The sequence below is a fragment of the Ochotona curzoniae genome, unplaced genomic scaffold, assembly GCF_017591425.1.
Source record: "Ochotona curzoniae isolate NIBS_2020 unplaced genomic scaffold, NIBS_Ocur_1.0 scaffold_274, whole genome shotgun sequence".
NCBI lineage: Eukaryota > Metazoa > Chordata > Mammalia > Lagomorpha > Ochotonidae > Ochotona > Ochotona curzoniae.
Window position 1 is genome coordinate 12630775 of NW_024467101.1, and position 26184 is coordinate 12656958.

Here is a 26184-nt window from a genome sequence, read left to right on the forward strand (position 1 = left end):
GGCCCTTGCGGTCACTTGGGGAGTGAATCATCGGACGGAAGATCTTCCTCTCTGTCTCTTCTCCTCCGTATATCCAACTTTGTAATAAAAATAAATAAGTCTTTTTTAAAAAAATCAGTTCACTCTTCAAGCACAGCTGGGGTGGGGGTTGTGGCTGGAGCCTCTCTCTCATCCAGCCTGTGGGGCAGAAGGACCACTTGGCCTACTCTGCAGATGGAAAACTGAGACCCAGAGAGGGGAGTGGTGGGTGAAGAGGAGCTTTGCCCTCTGCCAGGGTCCCAGGCGGAGCAAACATGCAGCTGGTGGCAGGCAGCCCAGGAGGTGAGGAATGCAGGCGCCAGGGGGCCCCTCACATCTCCCTGAGAGCAGCCAGGACAGGGCTGGCTGCTGGGGCTGGGCCGACCCGGAGTGGGTTGGGGGGACTCCATTCCTCTGGAGCCCATTTCTGCAGATAGCTCCTTGTCCTGGTGGAAGACAATGCCGGGAGGGGCGGGTGTTGTGGTGGAGCAGGGTCTGTCAGGAGATGAGAACCTTCTAAACCCAGCTGTGACACTGGCTGCCGCTGTGTGGTGTGAGGCCCCAGAGTGCAGGACTGCAGGGCACAGCTTGCGTGACAGGCCCTGTGGGTACCTCCTGGGAAGCTGGCATCCAGTGGGTGGCTCTGCCCCTGTAGATAAGCCATGGGACAGGAGGCTCTGCCTCTCCAAGTCTCTCTCTTCTCCTCTGTAACCAGCTGGGCCCAGAAGGGTGCAGGCCTATCCTCCCTGCCTCCGTCCTGCCTCTTCCTGTGCCACTCCTCTTTCCCACCCTATGCAGCAGGTAGCCTGCCAGCTCTGGAGTTCTACTTTAGGTTGAGAGAGCTGGGGTCCAGCTGCCCCCCACCCTGGGGGACTCTGAGCAATGGATGATGCAGCCAGAACTACCCTATGGGACTGGAGCCCTGCGGAGCCCAGCCTTTAACCCTGTACATGCCCGCCCCTTCCTCCTGCCAATTTTACAGATGGACACACCAAGGCTCCACAGAGTGAAAACCCTTTGTCCAAGGAACTACCTTCCAGGGATGTGGTGGGGATGTGAGCCTCCTCCAGTCACTACGGCAATCAGCCATCACGTGCCAGCACTTGCACTGAGCACTCACGCAGCACTGCCCGCAGTGGAGGGCGTGGAGCTCATGAACTCCTCCCAGCAATGAGAGAGGAGACAGACCCAGGGAGCCAAAGGAACCTGCCCAGCTCCTCCGCCCAGTACTGACCAGTCTGAGGTGGTCAACGGGGTAGCTGGGGCCCCACCCATGCTCCATTTAGCACAAGCTCCTCTATCCTCCGCCCAACTGGCAAGAGTCAGTCTTTGTGCCCGACACCGGAGTAGTCCCCACCCTGCCGGGCCCTTTCAATGAGGTTCTTCTGGAATTTTCCCTGGGGGCAGAAACCGGAGGCCAGGTTGGGGGAGGAGGGGAGAGCCCTTCTCCTCTTCCTCCTCCTCCTCCTTGGGAGGCGTTGCCAAGGGCACAGCCAGTTGCCAGGTCCATTCCTCTGGGTGGTGGCCAGAGGGTGTGGCTGAGCCCAGGCTGGCTGCAGGGGTCTGGGATCTGGCCTCCTCCCATCTGAAGGCTGGGGGCCCCAGGGAGGAAAGTGGGTGCCTAGAACGTGGTCCTAGCCATGCCCTAGTAGCTCTGGGCTCCCCTTAAAAACAAACTCAGCCCAGCATCTCTAGGTCTTCCCTGGCTCTAGCAGCACCTGGCCTATTTCTGCTGGCTTACTCCTCAAAAACCTGCAACAGCAGCAAGGGCTGGGCCAGGCTGAAGCCAGGAGCCCCATCTGGGTCTCCCACCAAGTCATCACCGGCTGCCTCCCAGGTCATGCCATTAGCATGGAACAAGGAGCTGGAGTAAGGATTTGAACCCAGGCACTCTGATAGGAAATGCAGCCTGTGGCATCTTAACACACCTGGCCCTCTGACCCTCTGATTTTAAAACAACAACAGCAACAACTATATATATATATGCGCCAGACCAACACAGAGATAGAAAGAGACAGAGAAAGAGAGAGAGAGAGAGATCTTCCATGAGCTGGCTAACTCCCCCAAACAGCCTCAAGAGCCGGGGCTGGGGCTGGCTAAAGCCCAGAGCCAAGAACTGCCCCGTGGACGGCACAGGCCCATGAACTCAGCGTCTTCCGCTGCTCCCCAGGCGCGTGAGCAGGAAGCTGGGTTAGAAGCAGAAGGGCTGGGACTTGAACCGGTGCTCTGCCATGGATGTAACATCCCAGACAGCTCCCTCACCAACTTGGCCACAGCTTTGGTCCCGATCCATTGATTTTATTTATTTTTAAAGATTATTTTTTTTTAATTTGAAAGGCCGATATACAGAGAGGAGGAGAGACAGAAAGGAAGATCTTCTGTCCAATGGTTTACTCCCCAAGCGGCTGCAATCGCGGGAGCTGAGCCAATCTGATGCCAGGAGCCAGGACCTCTTCCAGGTATACCATGCTCATACAGGGACCCAAGGCTACTACTGCCTTCCCAGGCCACAAGCAGGGAGCTGGATGGGAAGCAGGGCTGCCAGGATTAGGATTGGCACCCATATGGGATACCGGCACGTGCAAGGTGAGGACCTTAACCACTATGCCATTGCGCTAGGCCCAATCCATTGCTTTTAAAAGGCAAAAGATTTATTCGCTCTGAAGAGAAACCAGAGTATTGATCCATTGATTTTAAAGACGCTGAGACCAAGGTGGGAGAAGGGACTTGCCCAGCCAGTCAGACCAGACAGCACCCTCCTGGGGTGGGATTTCTAGAATGTTCCTTGCTGCTGTGTTGACCTGGGCCCTTTAGGCACTGGGGTTAAGTGACCAGGCTATGTTTTGGTTAACTACCATGGAGGCCCCCTGACATTTCACTGTCAGGGAACCCCACAAGGAAAAGTCATTTCTGACCCATTTCACAGATGTGGCAATTTGAGGCTCAGAGGAGAACTGGCTCACCCAAGATCATTTAACTATAAAGCCTCAGGACCTGGACTTGAACTCTCCCCTGCCGTGAACAGATGGTGGTGGTGTTGGTGGTGTTAGTAAGAAGGAACCCCAGGGCCCGGCGCGGCGGCGCAAGTGGTTAAAGGTCCTCGCCTTGCACGCCCGGGATCCCATATGGGTGCCGGTTCTAATCCTGGCAGCCCTGCTTCCCTTCCAGCTCCCTGCCTGTGGCCCGGGAAGGCAGTCGAGGACGGCCCAAAGCTTTGGGACCCTGCACCCGCGTGGGAGACCCGGAAGAGGCTCCTGGCTTCGGATCGGCATAGTATCGGCCCGTTGCGCTCACTTGGGGAGTGAACCATCGGACGGAAGATCTTCCTCTCTGTCTCTCCTCTCTGTATATCCGCCTTTCCAATGAAAAAATAATAAAAATAAATCTTTAAAAAAAAAAAAAAAAGGAACCCCAATACTTCCACTGGGTGGGTTGTTACACTGTCCCAACTGGGTCCAGGAGGTACTCCTTGGTAACCCTGGGAGAATCCCACAAGCACACGCAAGGTGCATGCAGGAGGCGCCACCTGCCGGACTAGGCTGGAACAGCAGGCGCCCTGGGGCGTTCAGTGCAAGCGACACCTCTGAGGGCACAGGTAGGTTTCCAGGCACGCTCCTGCCTGGAGGGTTGAACTAGGTAGGACCTGTCAGCGTGTGAAAAGTGGGGTGTCCAAGACCCTTCCCCTAGGAAACAGAAGAACCGGGAGCCCAGAGCCCTGCCTGCACCCCACATCACCTCTGCAGGCCACTTGCTCCAATCCCTGTTTCACAAGGGACCTTCAGCCCTGCCCCAACCCCGCCAGCCCTCCTGGTTCTGGATGGACAAACTGAGGCTCCCCGCCCCTCACTCAGGCTACAGGGCTCTGGGAGGGTGTGCCGCAGCGTCTTGGGACTGGCTGAGTGGGTTTCAGCGAAAGAATGAACACATATGTGAGTCCAGGTCAGACTTCGGGGCTCATTTTGGGATTGGGGGCTGCAGCAGGAACCTCTGGGGAGCTACCTGGAAAGAGAAGCCCTGGAGGGTGGGCATGCCTAGTGGGTGGGTGCAAGAAGTGGTCACAGCTGAGGGCACACTTGGGGTCAGACAGGAAACTCTGGTGACCGGAAGTCAGGCTGGGGAGTGCCTTCCCCTTACAGAGGGCTCTAGCGCTCTGGGGATTTTCAGTTCAGGTCTGTCTGATCAGAGGCCACTCCCACATTGCAGGTGCTTATGGAATAATTGTGTGTGAGGCACTTGGCCTGCCTGAACTGCACAGAGAGATCTCCCATCTACCAACAGTCAGGGCTGGACCAGTCTGAAGCCAGGAACTTCTTTTGGGTCTCCCATGTGGGTGCCAGTGGCCCGAGCACATTGAGCCTTTCTCCACTGCTTTCCCAGGTATATTAGCTGGGGAGCTGGATCAGAAAAGGAGCAGTGGGGACTAGAACCAGCGCTACAAGCAGTGGCTTAACCCACTATGCCACAATGTGTTTACAGGGCCTGGTATACAGCTGCTATTTTACCTGTGAAACCCTCCCATGCCTCAATGTGGCCACTCAATTCTATTTTTAAAAGCCACAGAGGTCCGAAAAGTGGGTCCCTGGCAGAAGCTGGCCTGAGCCGCCCCAGAAGGAGGCAGGGGCGTGGGGTGCTGGACTGGCAGGGGGAGGAGACTCCAGAACGGAAATGGCACTCGTGGATGTGATTTCCAAAATAGAGATTTGTTTATTAAGGATTATTTTGTTTCTGTGTAAAAATCACATGGTTCCATTTGTTTTTTGTTTTGTTTCTTTGTGAACACACGCATCAATTGCTTGGGGTCGTTCTGTGTGCCCCCACTCTGTATAAAAAAATACAGCTCTTGTGGCGTCCCCTGGGGAGGAGGACAGGTAAGGCAGTGAGGCGGCATCTTGGGTCCCCACAGTTTTTTTTTGGGGGGGAGGGGACAGGTTCAATTCTGTCTTCCCACCTCCCTGCAGAGAAAGTGCACAAGGTTGGTGGCTTCCTGGGGAGGGGGGAGAGAAGTGTCCCTGAAGAAGATGGACCGTCCCCTGGAACGGCAGGGTGTGCCCGGCGGTAGGGTGGCCGGCAGCAGCCCGAGCCTTGCTGGCTGTTTTTCAGCTCTTACAAAACACAAACGGAATAAAACCGAACCCAACACAAGAGCCATCTGGGTCGAGGCAGCCAGCTGGCTGGGAGCTCAGGGTGCACGCGCCCTTGGCGACCACCCATGCTCTTCCTTGGGGTGTGACTTCATTGTGCCCGCCCCTCCACCCCCCATCCAGGACCTGTGCTGGGGGGGCTGGCAGGGGGCACCCGGAACTCAACCCCTCGGGCCTAGGCCTGGCTCTCACACATGCTGAGCGACGGGTGGGGCCAAGTCCGCTGCTGGGAAGACCTGGCAGTAGGGGCGGTTATGTATTGCTCCATTAGTTGACATAAAAAAAAAAGAAGAAGAAAAAGAAGAAGACGACGACCAGGCTGTCCCCTGCGGCCCACGGGGCCGCTCCAGGCTGCTAGCCGGTCGGGGCCGCGCGGTGCGGCGGACTTCACAGTGCTGGGGGCGGCGACACGCACTACACCTTGTAGCTGAGCTCCGCGTTCATCTTGGTGTACATCTCGTAGATGACGTCGATGGTGGCCGTGTAGTTGACAAGGAAGAGGCGGATCTTCTCCAAGCATTCCTCCTCCGTGACGTTCTGCCCCTTGGACAGCGCCTTCAGGAAGTCGGACTTGTAGGGGGCCGCGTACAGCGCTGCCTTGGGGGTGGGCGAGAGGGGCGGCGGTTTGGTGTTAGCGCAAGGCAGGGGGCGGGGAGGAGGGGGTCGGTGCTGTGCAGGGGTCTGACAGCCAGGAAGAGAGAGGTGCGTCCCCCCTTCTCCCTGGAGGGCAGGAAGAACGCTCCTTTCAGGCACAGCCTCGGTCTCCCCATCTGTAAAATGGGTGTGGTGGTGGTAGAGATCTCCCACGGACCAGCCTGCCTTGTCAGGGCAGGGTTCAGGTCGTCACCAAAAGGGGCAGGGGCGGCTCCAAGCACACAGCACAGGCGTCTCCTTGGTGGGTGGCTCCTCAGAAAACCCACTTTGTGATACGTCCTTGGGGGGTGGGGTAGAGGTGAGGGACACCTCCTACATTTTAGGGCATCCCTGACACTTGGCAGGTGCACAGAGCTGGAAGTTTACATAATTTTGGAGTCAGGGCTGGTGGGGAGGGGAGGGGACATACAACCAACCAGACACAGGACTTCAGCTCCAAGTCTGACAGGAGGAAGAAAGGGCAGATATCAAGGTTCATAATGAAGGAGATGAGGCCCAGCCATCGTGGTACAGTGGGTAAAGCTGCCTGTGTCATCAGGATCACACATGGGCGCAAGTTCAAGTCCCAGCTGCTCCACCTCCAATCCAGCTCCCTGCTTAATAGGCCTGGCAAGCAGTAGAGGATGGTCCAAAGCCTTGGGACTCTGTACCTGCATGGGAGACCTGGAGGAAGCTGCTGGCTCCCGGCTTTGGACTGGTCCAGCTCTGGCTATTGTGGTCATTTGGGGAGTGAACCAGTGGATGGAAGATCTTTCTGTCTCTCCTTCTCTGTGTAAATCTGCCTTTCATCAAATAATAAAACTTTAAAAACACACAAAAAACCCTTAAGGAATAATGGATGACAGCTGAGTGTGAGCCACGAGCCTCGACCACAGGAGTACATATTAACTCACCCTTCCCAGGGACCCTCTAGAGAGGCCTACTTTGTACCCATTTCAAAGATGAGGGTACTGAGGCTGCAGGAGAGATAATCCTAGCTCCCCATTTCCATCCTCGGGGACTTGAGCCAGATGTTTACTTAGCCTGCCTGGGCTCCTCTGGGAAGTGGGGTGGGGGACACAGTGGTCTGGGGGTGGCAGCAGTGAGGCCTGCAAGGCACAGGAGGAAGGAGGACTATCAAGGTGTCCACCAGGGATGGGGTGGACCCCTGGGGACGAGATGAGCCCATCAGAGCCTGGCTCTCCAGGCAGTGAGCAGGGGCAGGTGATGTGCACCTGTCGGGGTGCGGGGAGGTGGCATCGCCTGTTCCAGTCCCCAGCTACCATCAGCCTCACATACACATGCCACCCAGAAGCCCGCAGGCCAGGGTCCTTGCCACAGATGCCCCTTCATCCCATCCTCCCTCCCCTATACTTGTGCTGGACCTGAGGGTACCTGTGGAATTCTCACTGCCAGCCTGCGCCCATGCTCAGCCACACTTGCAGGGGCAGTCGCCAGGGACACCCGTAAGGCCTGAGCAGGACAAGCCAAGCACTGTGGGGGACCTCAGGCTATCGTCGCCTCACAGCTGTAGTGAGGTGACCCAAGCTCAGGGGCACATAGCAGGCTGCCAGATCACCCTCTGGGTGGGGTGGGGCGGTCAGCTCACCAGAGGTCTCCCCAGGCGTGGGACAGAGGGGACTCCGAGGCTGCAGAGCCATGGGAGTTGGAGGGAAGGCGTGCCCACCTGGAAGATCTTCTGCACGATCCAGCCGTGGTACTTCTTGAGGGCCAGCTCGTAGGCCTTGGTGGCGTTGACGCGGATGAGGTTGGGGTGGTTCTCGTCACGCTCCCCGTCGCAGATGCTCTGCAGGAAGACCTGGATGAAGCGGAGGCCTCTGTGGTCCAGAGACAGAAGGTTCTTAGCACCTGCGGCAGGCGGCTTGTGTGCACCTGCTGCCAGCATCCCCCTGCCCTCACTCCTCTTGTCCGGCATGCTGGCCGTGAGCAGGGCCCAGATGGATCCAAGGATAGGCCTGATGCATCCTCCCACAGGCAGGTGGTGCTGGAGGCCACAGCATGGGCCAGCATGGGGCCACAGGCCCTGGAGGCACCAGGCAGGTGATCGGACCTGGCACTTGCCCACCCAGGCTCCATGCCTCTACGTGCTGCACTGTTTCTGCACCTAGTCCTGCATGGTGGCCCTGTTCCCCAAACCTCTGCCTGGCTCTGTCCACAGCAACTGCCTCCAGGGGCTGCGCAAGCCCTCGCTTGGGGGTATGGTGAGCCTGATGGAGGGGGCAGTAGCCCCATGAGCCCATTTCATGGAGGAGGGCCATGAGGCACCTCCAAAAGGCTCGGTCACTTGGCCCAGCTCCTGCCTACACTGTCCCCTACCGTGGGAGATGGGAGGTGTAGGGGAAGCCCGGGTAGGCTGCTCTGTTCTTCTAGGCAACGGGGGCCCTTGAGGCAGGAGGGCTGGGCCTCAGGACCAAGGAGTCCCCAGCCTCGTCCTGGAGCAGGTGCCGGTCCTGCACTTGCATCACAGCCATTGTCCAGCAGGGGTCAGTGTGGGGAATGGGGCTGGATCCTGCCTTGCCTGGCCAGAGCCACTCCCAGGCCTCTCTGTCCCAGCTCCAGCAAATCAGCAGTGAGGATGGGTCTGCCCCAGCCACTTCTGATCGTACTTCTAGCTCCTGACTCCCTGAGACTCCCCAGCAGGGCTCTCCTGGCTCCTGCCTCACAGCTGGAACCCCAGCTGGACCAGACCTAGGAGCAGTAGATGATTTGTGCCTCTCCTGCCCTTGCCCTGCCCTGTTCAGCTCAGTCCTGGCCTGTTCGGCACCCTTCCTCCAGAAAACCCTCCATGCTGCCTTTGCTTTAGTTCTGACAGTGTCTGAGTAGCAATGCCCTGAGAGAAGCCACTGAGCCATGCCTTGGGCCACACGGCAGGTGCTCCTCTCCCCAGCTGCTGCCGGTCATTGGTGGCCAGCACAAGCCATGGCACTGTCTGCCTCTGCCCACGTCCAATCTGGACACGAATCACTTAACTGATAGGAATGCCCCCACCAGCCTCGCTCCTGAGCAACACGCCAGATGCATCTGTGCAATGTACAACCTGCACAACTGTGCCTGAATGCCATGGGCCCATGAGCTGGCTTCCAGAAGCCCCCGTGGCCTGACCTGTGAGACAGGCAGAGTCACCACCCGCAGCTCTCAGAGGTGACAACTCTGTCAGGCGCAGAGAGGACGTGAGCACAGTAGCAGCAGCAGTGGTGGGAGAGGTGCACGCTAGTTCTGCGTCCCAGGGGCCGCTCTCCTTGTCTGCCCAGCGCCCACCTCCCCACCCCCAGGGTGCAGCTGCCCCAGAGCCCATCACCTTTTCAGCCACATTAGCGCCAGTGTGGCGCCCACTTTGGGCCACTCGGCTCCGTACATCTCCTTCTCCACCTCCAGGATGTTCTGCAGGGTGCGGAACTTGGTGGGGTCGGTGTCATAGACGGCCTTGATTTTCTGGAATGGAGCACACAGGGTCACCTCAAAAGTGCAGGTCTGGGTGGAATACCCTTCCCCCTGCCCCCGAACAGGGACAGGGTTCATCGTAGCAGGAATGCCGCCAGCAGCCCACAGTTCATGAGTGAGGACACATGGAGGATCAGGGAGGGGCAATGCTGAACCCAGGGTCACAGAGCCAACATTAGGTCCCCAAGGTCAACCCCCACTGCCTGGTCTGCCGCCACCGCCCAGATACTAGTGGTTTGCTTTCGGTGGACAAGGGCATGTGGACTGCTGGAGTGCAGAGGGACCCAGGGACACAGGTCTCCGAGTTAGACATGCGGGTGGTGGGGAGGAGTCACTGGCTGCGTGGCCTCCACAGCCTCAGCTTCCTCATCTGTAAAATGGGCTGCCAGCCAAGCCAGCATTATGGAGATGGGGCAGTTTAGCCCCAGCCTGGGCTGGCTAGGGGGAGGGCAGGGCAGTGGTGCCCAGGACTCAAGCATGCAGCTGGTATTCAGGGAAGGGGCAGGCCTTGATGGTGCCACCACCCTGAGAGGCCTGAGCCTGGGGCTTGGTCCAGTGTCTGGGTTCCCTCCTCTCTCCCCTCTCGTGGGCCCGGGACGCACCGTGATGTTGCCACTGATGTCCGCCTTGATAGGAGTGAACACGGGGGACCCGAGGCAGTCTGGGGATAAAACAAGAAGAGAGATTCGGATGCTAGCCGGGATGGTGTTGTACTGAGGACTAGGGTGTGAGTGTGGAGGGACCCTGGATGCACGAGGGAGGCTGTGACAGGGTAGGGGGGTGCAGGGAGGCAGAGCTGTTCCCACAAGCCTTTGCATCAAGCAGATCAGGGGAGCACTGGGTTTCAGGTGAAGCCAATGTCACTGCAAGACCTGTCGAAGCTACAGGCTCCTGGCTCCTGCCTGGTCCCAGACCCAGCCATTGCAGCCACCTGGGGGGGTGAATCAGGGGAAAGAAGATGGGAGCCCTCTCTGTAACTCCTCCTTTCAAAGAAAGAAAGAAATGAGACTCTCCTATGTGGGTTCAGGTACCCAAGTACTAGGGCCATCTTCCTCTGATTTCCTCGGCACATTATCAGGGAGTGGGACTAGAAGTAGCGGATAAGACGCAAACTGATAAGGGATGACAGTATCCCAGGTGGAGGATTAACGTGCTATGTCACAACACTGCCTCTCAAATAAATCTTTAAAAACATTAATTTGAAGGCTCCGTGTGATAGCCTAGCGGCTAAAGTCCTCGCTCTGCATGTGCCGGGATTCCATTTGAGTGCTGGTTCATATCCCAGCGGCCCAGCTTTCCATCCACCTCTCTGCTTGTGGCCTCAGAAGGCAGTCAAGGATGGCCCAAAGCCTTGGGACCCTGCACCTGCGTGGGAGACTGGGAAGAGCTCCTGGCTCCTGGCTTCGGATTGGCTCAGCTCCGGCCGTTGGGGCTGTTTGGGGAGTGAACCACTCGACAAAAGAGCTTCCTCTGTCTCTCTTCCTCTCTGTATATCTGACTTTCAAATAAAAATAAATAATTTTTTTTTAAAAAAGAAAACAAAAAACATTAATTTGAAAGACAGAGAAAGACAGGGTTGACAGAGACATCTCATCTGCTGCTTCCCTCCCCAAATGCCTGCAACAGCTGGGACTGGGCTGAACTAAGAGCTGGGACTGGCAATTCAATCCAGGCATCTCCTGTGGGTGTCAGGAACCCAATCATTTAAGGCATCTTAAGTCACTGTCTTAGCAGGAAGCTGGAGAGAGGAGCTGGGGATGGGAGGTGAGCCCCGGCACTCCCTGGAGGCTGAGGCTTCACAGCTACATGACAGTGGCGCCCTCTGGTGGAAAAGGCAGGATCCGTGACTGCGAAGCTGTGATGTTATTTAACGCTCATTCGTCTGAGTGTCCATGTGGGGCTGCCAGCTACTGTTTGGGCCACACAGCCATATAGCTTCCTGAAGAAGGCAGGCTGGGAGAAAGAAACTTACTGAAACTCACACGGGGGCCTGGCACAGTAGCTAAATCCTTGTCCTGCACGCACTGACCTCTCATATGGGTAGTGAATCATATCCTGGTTTTTCCATTTCCCATCGAGCTCTGTGCCTGTGGCCTGGGAAACCAGTTGAGGACAGCCCAAAGCCTTGGCATACTGCACCTGCGTGGCAGACTTGGAAGAAGACTTGGAAGACTCCTGGCTTGGGATTGGCTCAGCTCCAACCATTGAGGCCACTTGAGGAGTTAACTAGCAGACAGAAGATTCTTCTCTCTGTGTATCTGTCTTTCCAGTAAAAATTAATTAAAAAGCTTAAAAAAAAAAAAAAGAAGACCCACGAGGCAGAGCATTCTTGATGGAGCAGCCAGCCAGGAGAAAAGGGACGATCTTGCCAGGTCTCCCTGAGCACCCAGGCTAGAGCCAAGTGGGTGGATGCTGCCCTGGAGGCAGAAGGACCTCAGCCTGGGGCACCCCCAGTGGCTGTCAGAGCATCAAGCACATGGGGTTACAGCACTGACCACCGCAGGGCAGCAAGGAGGGCTTTGAACAGCTCCCTTCCACACTGCAGGTCCCATTCACCTCTGGGGCAGAGTCATCCTAATATGGAGGTATCCACGCCCTGCCCCCCCACTGACCTGGTGAGTCATAATAGAAGGGAACCTCAACAGGGGTGTGGGAGGGGGGACTGGAATGGCAAGTTTATGTCAGTGCCCCAAATTGCAAAACGCACGTGTCTAGGGGCTGTTGAAATAGTGCATGTGAGAGACAGCGTTTTAACCCATGCATAGATTTCCAAAACTGGGGCCACCAAAACTAACTGGCCTTTCCATTCCCTCCTCTGTGAACCCTGACCACCCCCTAACCTGCAGGCACCCCATACAACAGCTGACACCCCCAAGCTGCTGCCAGGGACCTTGAGCTCCCCTGGCTCCGCCTGGGACCCCGCGCTCTGTGTGAGGGCTGGGTGGCTGGGGCAGGGCACGGCAATGAGGTGTAGAGGCTCCCCCCACCGCTGGGCATGCAGGAAGAGCACAGGTGTGTGCGTGACGAAGCAGGTAGGATGTGGACTTCACCCAGAGGCGGGCAGCTGTGCTTCCCAACGCCCCACATCGCTGAGTCTGGCACTGCTGAACCCTGGAGGCCGCCCCTGGGCCTCGGGTCCCTTTCTGTCAAATGGGGCCCTAGGGCTCTCATTCCGCAGAGCAGCAGGGCTGAAGTGTGTGTTCTTGGGACTCCAGCATGTCCCATCGCAGTATCTGGATTCGAGTCCCAGCTCTGCTTCCTCTCCAGTTCCCTGCTGATGTGCACCCTGGGAGACAGTAGGTGACAGCTCAAGTGCTTGGGCCCCTGCCACCCATGTGGGAGACCTGGATGGAGTTCCAGGCTGCTGGCTTCCATCCGGTCCATCCCTGGCTGTTGTGGGTATTTGAAGAGTGAACTAACACAGAGAAGATCTCTCTCTGTCCATCTCGCAAGAAAAAGGGAAAAAAAATAAGAGTTTTTTCCTTTGAAAGGCAGATTTACAGAAAGATCTTTCAGCTGCTGGTCCACTTCCCAGATGGCCACAGCAGCTGAAGCCGAGCTGATCTGAAGTCAGGAGCCTAGAACTTTTCTGGGTCTCCCATGTGGGTGCAGGGCCCAAGGCTTCGGGCCGTCCTCTGCTGCTTTCCCAGGTCAGAAGCAGGGAGTTGGATGGGAAGTGGAGCAGCTCAGACATGAACCAGGACCCATATGTGTTTCCCAGTGTTTCCAAGGGGAGGATTAGCCAACTGAGCTAATACCCTGGCCCGAACAGGCTGGACAAATAAATAAATAAATACATCAAATACCAAATAGATGGCTTCATTGTCATTGCCACCTGGGCTCAGCAGATGTCTCCCCAAGCCTCCAGTGAGTGGCAGTCACACTCGACTTGCCTCCACCTGCCCCATCTCCCCCCTCCCAAGTCCTTCCAGGCCTGCCTGGCTGTCACCGCCTTGCCCTGGTACCCTGACATATGAATCCTCATGCAGAACCGTGGGCAGTCTCCCCTTCCCTGCTGTCTGTGGGCGTGCAAACTGACTCCCCCGTGAGTCACGTTAACAGCAATCAAGAGGTACGGGGTCAGGGCCTGGGCAGCCTGACCCCGGGTGGGCTGTGTCCTCCCAGACAAACTGCCAACAGCAATAGGTGGGGAGGAATCCTTCCTGGCCCTTGAACCTGGTGCCTGCTGCACTGTGAACCCTGTAAAGCCAGCCCCACCCAACTGTGGGGTCCCCAAGGGATGACATATGCCAGGCTTGAGTGACATGAGACGGCCAAAAATTTCTGCCCGTTATTCTATTCCCAGCCAGGGGCTGCCAGTCCTCACTCTCCCAGGGGCTAGATGCCAAGGACAATGGCTGCTCCTCAGCTCCAGCCAACAACTTCACATCCTCTACTGATGAGACGGGAGGAGGATGGGGAGACAGGCACAGCCACACAGAGAGACTGGAATCAGAAGCAGCTGTATGGGCATTTGCAGTAATATTCTAAATCTGCTGCATTCTGAAGAGGCTGGCACCATGGCATAGCAGGTAAAGCCTCTGTCTGCCACACTGGCATCCCATTTGGGTGCTGGTTCAAGTTCTGGCTGCTCCACCTTCTGACCCATCTCCCTGTTAATGGTCCAGGAAGGCAGTGGAGCATGGCCCAAGTTCTTGGAACCCAGTACCCACATGGGACCTAGGCTGTACTATGTCTGACCTGGGCTGTACCATGTATATTTTTTTAAGAGATGCAGGGGAAAGGCCACATGGCCTCCTGGACTCCGGCAGCCCCACCTTAGTGACAGAGAAAAACTTTTTGTCACAGGTCTCCCTGACAGAGGCTGCTGTGGTCAGCAGGAGCGGGGTTCCTGGGCAGCTGTAATTGTGCCAACTGTGGCCACTGTGCAGAGTGACAGCTGACACCCAGGGAGGCAGGGCCTGGAGCATGACCCTAGGTAGCCCCCGGGTCCCCATCCTGGTTGTTGGCAGCATCTGGAAGGGGGCCGCCTAGGAGAGATGGGTACATGGGAAGGTGCCCCTAGGTGCCAGTCCCAGCTCTGGTGTGTTTTGCCAAGGGGTTTGATCGCTGGGATCCCCGTAGTGCTGGGGCCGCTGTGCCCACAGGGAGCGTGCCAGCTTCAGTGTCACGGGCTTCAATGTCATCTCTGTGTGCCTCTGCTGTGGCGCAAGGACATCGCGCCCAGGCATGCCACATGACTGAGTTCAGGGTTACAAGGGGATGCCCACGACTGGCCCACATGGCAGCCTCCCTCTCCTTCTAGGATGTTCCACCAGGTCTGGGGAACCCAGGGGGGACGGCCAAGCCCAGGAAGGGAAGCCAGCTGCTCCAGCGAGGGGTGGGAGGGGCCATTCTAACAGTTCCCAGGCCACCTGTGGGTTCCTCCTGGCCCCACCCAGCTGAGTGCAGCCGGTTATTCAACCTTGCCCTGCTGACCGCATCACCCTTCTCGTTTTTCTAGTTTCACAGTTAATCAGGCTCCCCATTTTTTTAAAAATGGTTATCAACAGACAGGCTCTTTAAAAATGTCACCTGGAACCCATCCACCCCAGGGTGAAGGGAGGGAGCTTGGACGGCGTTTCCGGTTCATTGTCTTACCGCCAGGGAAGAAAGGAGCTGTCTTTTTAGAAGAGGGAAGTTGGACATGGTGCCATCACTGGGTTGTGCAGAATCGACCCGAACGGGCACAGATGTCAGAGAGAATACAGGTCCAATGGCCCCTCCTCCTTAAGGAGCCCCACCCCTTCTAATTATGCTATTTGATTCAGAAAGCATAAGAATAAATAAATAAATAAATAAACCTGACAACAAAAAAACAAGAAACTTCTGATACAAATGTGGAGAGTGGAGTGGGATTGGAAATTCCGCCCCCGGTCAAAGCTAAACAAAAAATACAAACTAAAGGCACAGTATGTGGAATAAACAAGAACAGATTTTTAAAAAGGGATTAAAGGGCCCAGCGCGGTAGCCTAGCAGCTAAACTCCTCCGAGCTCCCATATGGGCATTGGTTCTTATCCTGGCTGCCCCACTTCCCATCCAGCTCCCTGCTTGTGGCCTGGGAAAGCAGTCAAGGACGGTCCAGAGCCTTGGGATCCTGCATCCATGTGGGAGACCTGGAGCAAGCACTGGGCTCCTAGCTCCGGATCGGCACAGCACCGGCCATTGCAGTCACATGGGGGAGTAAATCATTGGACAGAAGATCTTCCTCTCTGTCTCTCCTCCTCTCTGTGTATCTGACTTTGTAATAAAAATAAGAAACCTTACAAGAAAATAAAAAGGAGATTAAAGTCACGTTCATATGCAAAGAGACTCTGGAGCTGCTGTAGCAGACTGGACCTCCTTGGCTGCTGAAGCCCGGGCAGTGGACGGCATGCCTAGATGCACATGGGAATATGACACATCACTGAGGCCTGCAGGGGGTGTCTGGTACCACGGCAGAGGACAGAGGGCAGAACAAATCGGACAGCTCTTCCGGCCAAGCTTTGACAGCAAGTGTGGGCTAGTGGAGACTCTAAGGTGGACCACGTCAGCCAATGGACCTTGGAAGGATTTGAGGAAATCCTTGGAACAAGGAAATCAGCAACATCTCAGAGCTACCAAAACCACAGAACATGCCCCACATTGAGGACCCATGCCTCATCCCCAGGTACTGATGGGGTTGGACCAGCTACAAGTGGCTCTCGCTCCTCTTCTCACCCCACTTCCCCTAGATACAGGAAGGAAAAAAAAATGGAAACAATTGTCACATCCGCTTTCACCCATTCCTTGATCCTTCCCGCCCTAATCAGTTATCCAACAGACTATCCAACAGACATGCATCCTTCTCAACTATGTGAACATCATAAATAGGAAAATGAATTTTTTACATTAAAAAAGGGGGGAATTAAAGTAGTCTTCATATGTAAAGAGTTCTTACAAATCAATGAGAAATAAAACAGCCCAATACAACCATGGACAATTCATAGATGAAATGAAAAGACACCCCTTCTCAATAACTGATCAGTATTGATCACAATGATGAAAAGAAGATAAAACAATTTCCATTAACCCAATAACATTATGACTATACCAGTCCTCTCCAGTTCAGCCCCTCTGGATGGAGCTCAGCTGGCTCAACTTCTTAACTTTATCATCAACAGCGTGACTGATGGCAAAGTGTGACCTGGTGTGTCACAGGCACCTTCCGGCCTCCACTGACTGGCTCGAGGCAGTGGTGCATCTTGGGGTTTTGAAGACTGCTTCTCCAGCCCTGTCCACAGGACCCGGATGCTGCCGGCTCACAGCCAAGTGTGCCAGAATCACCAGCAAGGTTAGAAGCCTGGCATCAGCAAGGGCCTTGTGTGCAAGCTCAGGCTTCCAGGTGGGTGGGTGACACTTCTGGATGAGGGCACATAGACTCGTGTCTCAGGGCAACGCTCATCCCAGTCTGGGCAACGCTCCACAACGTACCTGGACACTCCCAGCCACACCTCCCCTGTGTCTCCTGCACCTCCTGCCATGGCAAAGTTCCCAGGCTTGGGCAATGAGGTGACCGCATTGCCTCGCCCCAGCCATTCCTGTTCCATGGCAGCACTTCCCATTTGAGAACAAAAAGCGCTGTGATTGAGAAAGGTACCACTTGGCCAGGTGACTCAGGAGGGGACACCCCTACTCAGGTGAGAGGGGGAACCGGTCTGGGGACGGGGGAGGCCCACAGCCGGGGCAGCCTGCCTTTGGAGAGTCTGGCTCGAATTCAGCGTGTTTCCATAGGTGGCCAATAAGGCTCATCCGTCAGGAGCGGCAGGGTGTGGGGCGGGCTCTGGATGGGAAGTGTGAATCATTCATGACCCAGGACAGGCCCTGGCAGCACCCCCGGCCTGGCTCCGACTCTAACCTCACTGGTAAAGGGGACAGCATTCACAAAGCAATATGAAAGACTGTCGCAAGGGAAGGTGGCGAAGCCAGTTGGGATGGCCACATGCTCCACGTGCCTGGGCTCCACTCCCGGCACCAGCTTCCCTGCTGGTGCACACCCTGGGGTACCAATCATGCCACCCACAGACCCGCACTGATTCTGGGGCTCCTAGCTTCCATCTTAGCGCAGCCCCAAACATTTTCTGAGCATCTGGGGAGAGAAGCAGCCGATGAGCACACATGCTCTCTCTCTACCTCTCAAGGCAAGAGAGCTATTAAAGTTTTAAAAAATATATTGCTTGGGCCTGACACGACAACATAGTGGCTAAAGTCCTCGCCATGCACGAACCGGGATCCCATATGGGCACCGGTTCTAATCCCGTTGGCCCCACTTCCCATCCAGCTCCCTGCCTGTAGCCTGGGAAAGCAGCCAAGGATGGCCCAAAGCCTTGGGACCCTGCACCCACGTGGGATACCCAGAAGAGTCTCCAGCTCCTGACTTCAGATCAGTTCAACTTCAGCCATTGCGCTCACTTGGGGAATGAATCATCGGACAGAAGATCTTCCTGTCTGTCTCTCCTCCTCTTTGTATATCTGACTTTGCAATTAAAATAAATAAATCTTAAAAAAAAAAAAAACAAAGTTACCTCTCATAACATGCTAGCTCTGTCATAATTGCCCAATTTTGGCAAACACCATCCTGAGAAGGCAATTGGGAAAAATGATTTCTCTTGCTGTGTGGCCTGGGAGAAACCAGTCAACCTCTCTGAGCCACAGCGTCCTTAGTTGTAAAGTGAGGTTAATCATGGACCTCACGTCCATAGGGTTGTTGTGCACTCTAAACCCAATTGTCTCCATGAAGAGCTTAACGTCGCCTGTGGCACCCACCAAGTGCCCGAAGGTCTGATTACATAATGCTTCTCAGAAATGATACCATCGGCACCTTTCCCAGCAGCCCAGACTTCTCCCTACAGAACCCAGCAACTAATGGTTCGACGATCTAGACAACCAAGGAGAAAGAGGGAAGGAGCGAGTGATGGACTGACGGACAGAAGTAAAATTAGTAGATTATCCTGTTCTAACAGAGCAACTCCAGATGTATTCCAGATCATTAAAAAAACAATTAGATTTCAGGAGGGAATGGAGCACAGGAAATGAATCCCTCGTGAGCCTGGGGGAGAGTGCTGCTTCTTACAGGGCCCGGGAGAGGCCGGGAGAGCTAACTAGGAAGAGCTGGCTCCAGCAAACAGGGGAACAAGGCACAAAGGATGCGGATACAAGAGACACTGTAAGGAGACAGAAGGAGGTGGCATTCAGGCCGCAGTTCGTGAACTGAAACAATGAAACCCTAGCCTGGCAGCTCTGTTGGCACTGCACTGAGAGACAGCATTGTCCACCCCAGGGGAGCCTCTGCCTGGTGCAGCTGGCAAAGGGGGGAGACCACCTACAGCTGCTGCTGGGTCCCTGGGGCTGGAGCAGACACCTGCCCCCACTCCCACTTCAGCTTAGCTTCCCAGCTCTGGGACTGGGCCGGATCCCTGCACCTCGCTGACCCTCGGCCTTCTCCTCTGTAAAATGGTGCCACTTCCTATTTCTCCAGGTCTTCGCGGGGACTAGAAACGCATTGCTACCAGCTGCTCTGATGCCTGACCCATGGGAACTGCCCAGTCAGGTGGGGGGAGACAGGAGAAGCTGGTGAAGAAGATTGGGGTCACTCCTTCTTCCCACTCCCTCTCCATGCCTCAGGGCCTGACCTCAGGACCAGAGTTTTCCGTGCAGGGAGATCTAATGTCACCTTGTCTCTCAGGGGCCAGGGCCAGGGAAGCTGCTACCCTGTCTCCGAGATGTCACAAACCAGGGCACTGCGGTGAGCACTTCTCAGACCTGAGCAGCCAAGTGCTCAAGATCCTGGCTGGGGTGTCCGCATCCCCCAGTGGCACATCTGGGGCTGCTGCCTGGCTCTGGCCCCTGAGCTATCTCAGCTTCCTGCTACCCCAGACCCTGGGCAGGCAGTGAGAATTAAGCTGATCTCAAGCCCAGAGCCAGGAGCCTTGCCCACGTCTGCCATGTGGGTGCAGGCTCCCAAAGCCCCAGGTGGTCCTCAAATACTTTCCCAGGCTGTGGGCAGGGAGCTGGATGGGAACTGGAGCAGCTGAGACACAAGCCAGCACCCACCATGAGATCCTGGCATGTGCAAGGCAAGGACTTTAGCTACTAGGCTGAAGTGGTCCCTGGCCACCCATGTGGGAGACCTGGATGGAGTGAGTCCCTGGCCCCTGGCTTCAGCCTGGCCCTGTCCTAGCTGTTGCCAGCACTTCAGGCATGAGTGTGCAGAGAGCAGCAGCCTGGGAAGCTCTGTTTCTGGCAGGCTGCGAGGCAAAGGAGGGCTGAATTCAACCATGATCAGGTTGGGCCCCTGGCTTTCTCTGTGTGACAGTGGCAATGGCTGCAGGCTGGGGTGGGATCTGTGTGTGCAGTGGTGGTGGGGTTAGCTGTACCTGTATACATATGGCCCTGGTTTCACAAAACCCCCACAGAAATGCCAGCTGAGGCTGGCTCGACAGCACCCTGAAGTTCCTTGGCTTTTCCTGGGGCATGTGTCCCAGAGGCCCGCACATAAAGGTGTGGTTCCCTGAGCTTGCTGGGTGCTATTGGAAGGTGGAGCCCTTGCCAGAGCTGGCCCTGTGCCATTTGGACTTTCAGCTTTCTAAAGGGACCCCGTCGGCCAGCCGGCCTCTCTCCCTTCCCAAGCTGCTCCCTTGTAGCAACACAAAACCACCCCATCTATGCCTTTCTTCCAGTTACACTCATCCTAGCCATGCAATGTTCTGGGCACGGGTGTTCGAAGACAATGGACTCCTTGCCAGCCTCAAGTCAGCCAGCTCACAGGCTCGGAGGTGGAGGGACGGGGTGTGGGTTGGGAATCAGGCCAGTGCTCTTACTGGGGATGGCTGAAGTCAGGACTGGGTCCAGGGCCACCTGTGGCACAGCGGATGGACCTGCAATGACTGCTGTGGTCAGTTTCAAAGCTGTAGTAAGAGCCACTGTGGACAGGGGCAAGGTGGCACCTTCTCCCTATCAGGCATGGCTCCTTCCCCAGGGGTGCACAATCCTATATTCCCTTCCTGGAGACTCCAGCTCTCAACTCCAGTTCACGCAGAAGGGTGACGAACCTGCAGAATCAGAATGACTGGTACAGCTTCTGGCTTGCCTTAACTAGTGATAATCTATGTATACACAGTCCATAAACTCTCAAAAAACACACACGCAATTAAACACGTGCTCGTATTCGCTGAAGACAAAACACGGCAGGAGGCCCGGCCATGGGGCCCGAGGGTCAGGACTGCCCCTTGGGTCACCCAGAACCCATAAGCGGCACCGGGGTTGAGTCCTTCAGGCTTCCTGAGAATACACACCCGCCCCAGGAGGCAGAGCAGCAGCAGCAGCGATGTCCCCGCCACCCACGTGGGAGGGAGAAACCCTTTTCAAAGTTTCTTGGCCCAGCCCAGGTTGGGGGAGTGGAGCAGTGGGTGGGAGATCTGTTTGTCGTAAATAAAATAGAGATTAACAAACAAATAACTGAAGAGTGTGGCAGGAACATGGCAGGTGCCTCGTGGCAGGTGCCTCGGGAGGTGCTCTAGCTTTGCAGAACTGGGGTGTTGGTGGGGTAGGGGAACGCCTCAGGCCCCCAGTATAGCGTAGGTGGGTGGAGGAATGCCACCTACTCCTCAGGCCTTCTCCCTTGCACTTCAAACAAGTGGGGGGGGGGCTGGTGGCGAGTGATACCCCACAGAAGATATCTGGGGGCCCACATTTCCACGGTGGCCATGCAGGTGGGCTCACTCTGTGTGGGGCCACTGCCCTCTGGGCCAGGTGTGACAACAATGGAACTGCAAACTGTAGAAAGAAGCCTGAGTCCTAGTCTGGCTTCCCTGGGATACGCAGGGGCTGTGTGACTTGGGGCAAATCTTGTAGCCTCTCTGGTCCCCATTCCTTTGGCTGCTGCACAAGGGGCAGAAAACACACTCTTCCTGGGCCCTCTCTAGGACCATCTCCTGGGTCCCAGATCCCGGGAAGAGCAGGTGCTGAGGACACCCAGGGAACCAAACTCAGAGGCATGAACCGACTAAAATCATCCACAGAATTTGGATCTCAAGAGCTGATGTGCAAATTATCACCATCAGCTCGTCCGCATCTGTTTTCTACCCAAATGAGGAGGCTAACTGGGGGCCACAAGTGTATCAACTTTAACTGACCTGGGTTAAGAAAGATGCTGAGGTTGTTTCTAGGCTCAAAAGGGAAAATGGTCCTATGATACATTCATAACGTGCCAGGAGTACAAGGCATGAAAGGGGTTGTATATTCCAGACAGGGAAAGGCAAGGCATTTTCAGTGAGAGCCCAGAAGAATGCGAGTGGAACCAAAGGCACTGCTTGAGTCCTTGGGGTGGCAGGATCTGCTGTGGCTCTGTGTGGTCCCGCAGGAGTCCAAGGGAGTCAGGGAAGACTTTCTGGATGAAGTGGCCTAGAGCTGACTCCCTCCAGAGAAGTGGAACCCAGTCAGGTAAAAGGACAGGTGGGAGTGGTATAGGAGGGGCATGGGTACCCAGGAGAGGGAAGGCCTGATGTGGGGACAGTGCTGAAGTCATGGGAAGGAGACAGGCCCCTGGTTGGGGGGTTCTCGCTGTTCAGAGAAGCCATGGCCCAGACCCTCAGGTGGGATAGGAAGGGGCCAATGAGGCTTCTAGGCCAGAAGTGACCAGATGGTGTGACATCCCAACCTCCCCTGCCCTGCCCTGCCCTGCCCTCCAACTGTTAACATGTTACAGCAGCTGCGGCTTAACCTCAAAAATGAGAGCACAGGCTTCCCTCAGGTAAGTCAGTCTCGCTAACCCATTGGCCAGGCAAGATCCAATTATTGGGTAAAAGTGGAGAGAAAAGATGGACCAAGGGCTGGCCTCTGAGTGACTCCGGCACAACCTGTAGGCCTTGAGAGATGCGGGCTGGAGATAGGTGGCCGGGGCAAGCCCAGGAAGTGGATGCTATACACACAGCCCACACCCACTGGAGCAGAGTCAGCCTTTGCCAGGCTGAGCCAAGTCTGCCATGGCCTGCTCGTGACCAAGGGCTGAGCCATGTGGCTGCTGCAACGAGTCAGAAGCCTCCACCTAAAAATGAGAAATAACCAAAGAAGCATGCAAAGAAACATTCTCAAGCATGTTCACAACAGCACTGTTTACCCCAGCAAAAAAAAAGTTACAAAGCAAACATCCAACAGCAAGGGATTGGCTGAACAAGTGATGGCCGTATTACAACCCTGGAATTCCAAGCAGCCCAGAAAAACGATAAGTGACACGGCCAACTCAGCATGTGACACTGCTGGGTGGGAAGAATGGGGCAAACAAAGTTTTCCACCAGCTGATCTACTCCCCCAAATGTCTACAACAGCTGTGGTTGGCCCAGGCCAATGCCACAGGCTGGGAACTCCATCTGGGTCTCCCACATGGATTGGCAAGGGTCCAAGCACTTGGTGGGTTGCAGCAAGATGAGGGCAGGTCACCCCTCATCTGCTGCCTCCTGGGAGGCACACTGACTGAGAGGTGGGATCAGAACAGGTGGGGCCGGGATGTGAACCAAGCACTAGAGGCAGATGTCTCCCAGATTAACATGCTGGGCTGCAACACCCACCTAGAAATGAAGAACACCCTAAGGAGAAAGGCTTTTGCACTCCGCCACATTTATGTCCAGAGCAGAGGTTCTTAGGTTCTTACTGTTGGGTGACTTTTGCCTTCCTGGAGATGTTTGTAGTTGTCACGACAGGGAGCCTGGATGCTGTGCAGCATCCACCAATACACAAAACATAACAGCACAGACACACACAAGACACACACAGGAAGGGGTCCAGTCTAACTGCTGGTAATGCCACTGTTACAGAGCTCCGCTCAGGAGCCAACGGGGCACTGTAGGGCCTTCCAGATGCCTAGTGTTCACCGCCAAAACCAGCTCCATCCAAGAAATGTGCATGACTGCCTGGTAGCCCAGGATGCCAATGCCACCAAGCTTGCGACGAACCCCCCTCCCCACAGGCCAACAGGGGATGTCAGCCCACACTGGACAAAAGCTACTGGCTACAGGAAACCTCCTCAAACTCACAGCTGTAACTCCCTCCTAGAAGAGCACATAGACTGGTTCAACGTGGGCCTTCACTTCTAACGCGTTCTCTATGTTCACTGCCAAGTTATTGAATTAATTTTATTTGAAAGGTAGAGGGAAAGAGAAAGAGCAATCTGCTATTTGCTGGTTCACTCCCCGCAAATGCCCACAACAGCTGGGGCTGGGCCAAGCCAAAGCCAGGAGACAGGAGCTCCACCCATGTCCCCCACGTGGGTGACAGGACTCGACCTGAGCCATTGGTACCTGCTGTTCCCCAGGGTGTGTCAGCAGGAGGTTAGAACCAGCAGTGGCGCTCCATGCCTTTCAACTCACTAACCCCCAAAGCCACCCAAGTGGGCTAAGAATCATCCTCTTAGTCAGATGGCAGCGCCCTGATGGGCAGGGGCCTGTGGGGCTTGAATGCTTTGTGGGCTTACCCCATAGACTTGGATAAATGGTGCCTCTGTCCACAGATGTGACACCCACAGCCCAGGGCCTGCAGCCAAGACAAGGGGCCTTTGAGCATGGGGTCAGGGAGGAGGGGACATGCCCCAGAGTCCATGGCTGCTCTAGCTGCCACCTCCCCTTTTTCCTTTACAATTCCTCTCTCTACCTCCAACCACTGCTTGCAACAAACATGTCTCAGGCAGCATGCAGGAAGAAAAGGCCCCAGAGCTTGTCCCTGGGGGGATTTTTCTACCTTACCACTGCTGATATTCGGGGCAGGACTGTTCTTTGTGGTGGGGCCAATACTTCCCTTCTCTGCCTGGGAGGTGTCAGTAGCATCCCCACCCCCACCCCACAACCACCACCACCACCACCCAGCCGGCCTTCTCCAGGCACTGCCTCATGGTTCCCAAGAGCCAAAGCTGCCCCTCGGGTGGGCACCATTGCCATGGGCGTATTCCGAGCCCTGGCTGGGGGCCAGTGGGGCTTTCTGACTTACACATGCCCAGAGAAGCACAGGAGGGAGCAAACAAGTCGCATAAAGGCAAACTAACCGGCACACTCAAAAGAGTCTCTCCACACTATAGCCGCGGAAGCCGCTGCCTGGAGACGTGTTAGTATCTCCAGATTGGGGTGTCTAAGCAGAAGCAAATCTCATCCAGCAGCACTGGCCGAGCACATCTGCTGTGTGCCAGGCTGCATTCAGGGCGCTTTGACATGGCATCGGCCATCAAAGGGCAGGACTCTACTCTGCCCAGGTCTGAGAGCCACATGAGCTGGGCACCTGCCCTCACACTTTACCACCGATTAATCATTCACTCTAGAAAGAAATCAAAAGTGAACCCAGAACAGCCTGTACGTATAGGAATATCTATATTCCTACAACATGTGTCATCCTCGGCTGGGCAGCCACTGGGCCTCAAGGTCAAGGTGCCCACATCCTTCCTTCACAGCATCCCGGGTGTCTCGCTGGGATTCCCTGAGACAGCTCCTGACGCCAGCTGCCTGCTATTGGAGACCCTGGGAGGCAGCAGCGACCATGCTCAGGTTACTCAGGATCCTGTCAGCCACATAGGAGGCCTGGATTGAATTCCTGGTTCCTGGCTTTGGCCTGGCCGTCCTGGCTGTGTGCCAGTGCTGGGGGCTGGGGGGGAAAAGGGAATGAACCAGCAGATGGAAGGTCTCTCTTGGTCTCTTTGCTTCTTCAATGGCAAACACCCGTGTGTGCGTGCAGGGACACACACACACACACACACACACACACACCCTGCACAGCTCAAACTACTCAGCACCTGTGGCTTCAGAACTCCATACACCACCTCCTCATGGCTGGCCTAGGAGAGATCAGCAAGCCCATTTCACAGATGAGGACACTGAAGTCCTACCTCACAGAACCACAAGCACTCAGACCGGAGTTGGAATCCCTGTCCACAGCACATTCAGCTCACCCACAGGGGGAAAGAGACCATCCATCCCTCTACCTCCCCTCCCATTCCTGAGAGCTTCTGCCCATCTGTGAGTTCCAGCTGAACTCTACCCCAGGGGCCCTGTGCCCCCTCTGCAAGTCCACCAAGTGAACCTGCAGGCCGGGGGCCCTGGGAGAGCCCGCCTGACACAGGCCCTTTGCTTAGGGGATCCTAAAGGCAGAGGGTGAAGGGCGGCTGATGAAGGCACTGGCTTCAATTTCCAGGTTTCCATTCAGGGCTCCCGGCCCTGAAACCTTCCTTGGTGCGCCTATCACCGCCCTCCACCCGCCACACCGCAGCACTGGCCCCACTGGGAGGGATTCGCACTGAGCTCCCCGTGTCCTGCCATCACCGCCACAACGAAGCTCTCGGATCCCCACCGCGGCCCTAATCGTGCGGAACACTGTTTTCGGGCTGACTGGTCGGGGCTGTAGGGAGGGGATTCTGAGGAGAGAGACGTCGAAGCAAGGGGAAGTTTCAACAACAGAGGGGATCTAGCTGCAAGGGGCGGGGGTCGTTTGGAAAGCAGGGGGCGTGGGAGGAAGGGCTGGGGAAGACGCCTGGGTAAGGAGTGTCGGAGAGAAGCACCAGGGAGTGAGGGGCCGGAGGTGCAGGGTGGGTGAGGAGGGGGAAGCCGAGGGGGCAGGTAGGCGGTGAGAGACGGAGAACAGAGCGATGTGGTCAGGGCACTGGAGGACAGGACCAGGGGACCGGGTGATGGGGGCGTGTCCGGGGGAGAGGAAGCTCCAGGGGCTGCCACAGCCCCCTTCCCCCTCGGCTCACCGAAGAAGGGCGGCAGGTGCGACACCGCCTCCAGGAAAGGCCCGGTCTCGATCTGCTTGTCCGCGGGCAGCGGCTTCAGCAGGTGCTCGGCTAGCAGCGCCATTTCGGGATCGAGACCCGCGGTGATGCCCCAGCCGGCGCCACGGGCGTCCACGCCGCCCCCCGGGCCGCCGCCGTCCCCGTCG

At 56.2% G+C, this 26184-nt stretch overlaps 1 protein-coding gene across 1 annotated transcript; it reads right to left on the reverse strand.

Moving 5' to 3' along the window:
• Positions 1–4699: 4699 nt before the first annotated feature.
• Positions 4700–26184, reverse strand: LOC121172031 (glycolipid transfer protein). The gene is made up of 5 exons (XM_041003803.1): positions 26000–26184; positions 9857–9915; positions 9112–9245; positions 7480–7630; positions 4700–5756 (listed from the first exon to the last, which is right to left on the reverse strand). The coding sequence occupies exons 1-5, from the start codon at positions 26100–26102 to the stop codon at positions 5574–5576; spliced, it is 630 nt and encodes a 209-aa protein (XP_040859737.1). The 5' UTR covers positions 26103–26184; the 3' UTR covers positions 4700–5573.

What these genes read in the sequence shown, in the direction of transcription:
- LOC121172031 (XM_041003803.1), bottom strand. Translation starts at nt 26,102, where the DNA reads ATGGCGCTGCTAGCCGAGCACCTGCTGAAGCCGCTGCCCGCGGACAAG. An exon ending in GCGCTAATGTGGCTGAAAAG is followed by an intron (nt 7,631 to 9,111) that starts GTGATGGGCTCT and finishes TCTGGACCACAG; the next exon opens with AGGCCTCCGCTTCATCCAGG. An exon ending in TCGTGCAGAAGATCTTCCAG is followed by an intron (nt 5,757 to 7,479) that starts GTGGGCACGCCT and finishes CCCACCCCCAAG; the next exon opens with GCAGCGCTGTACGCGGCCCC.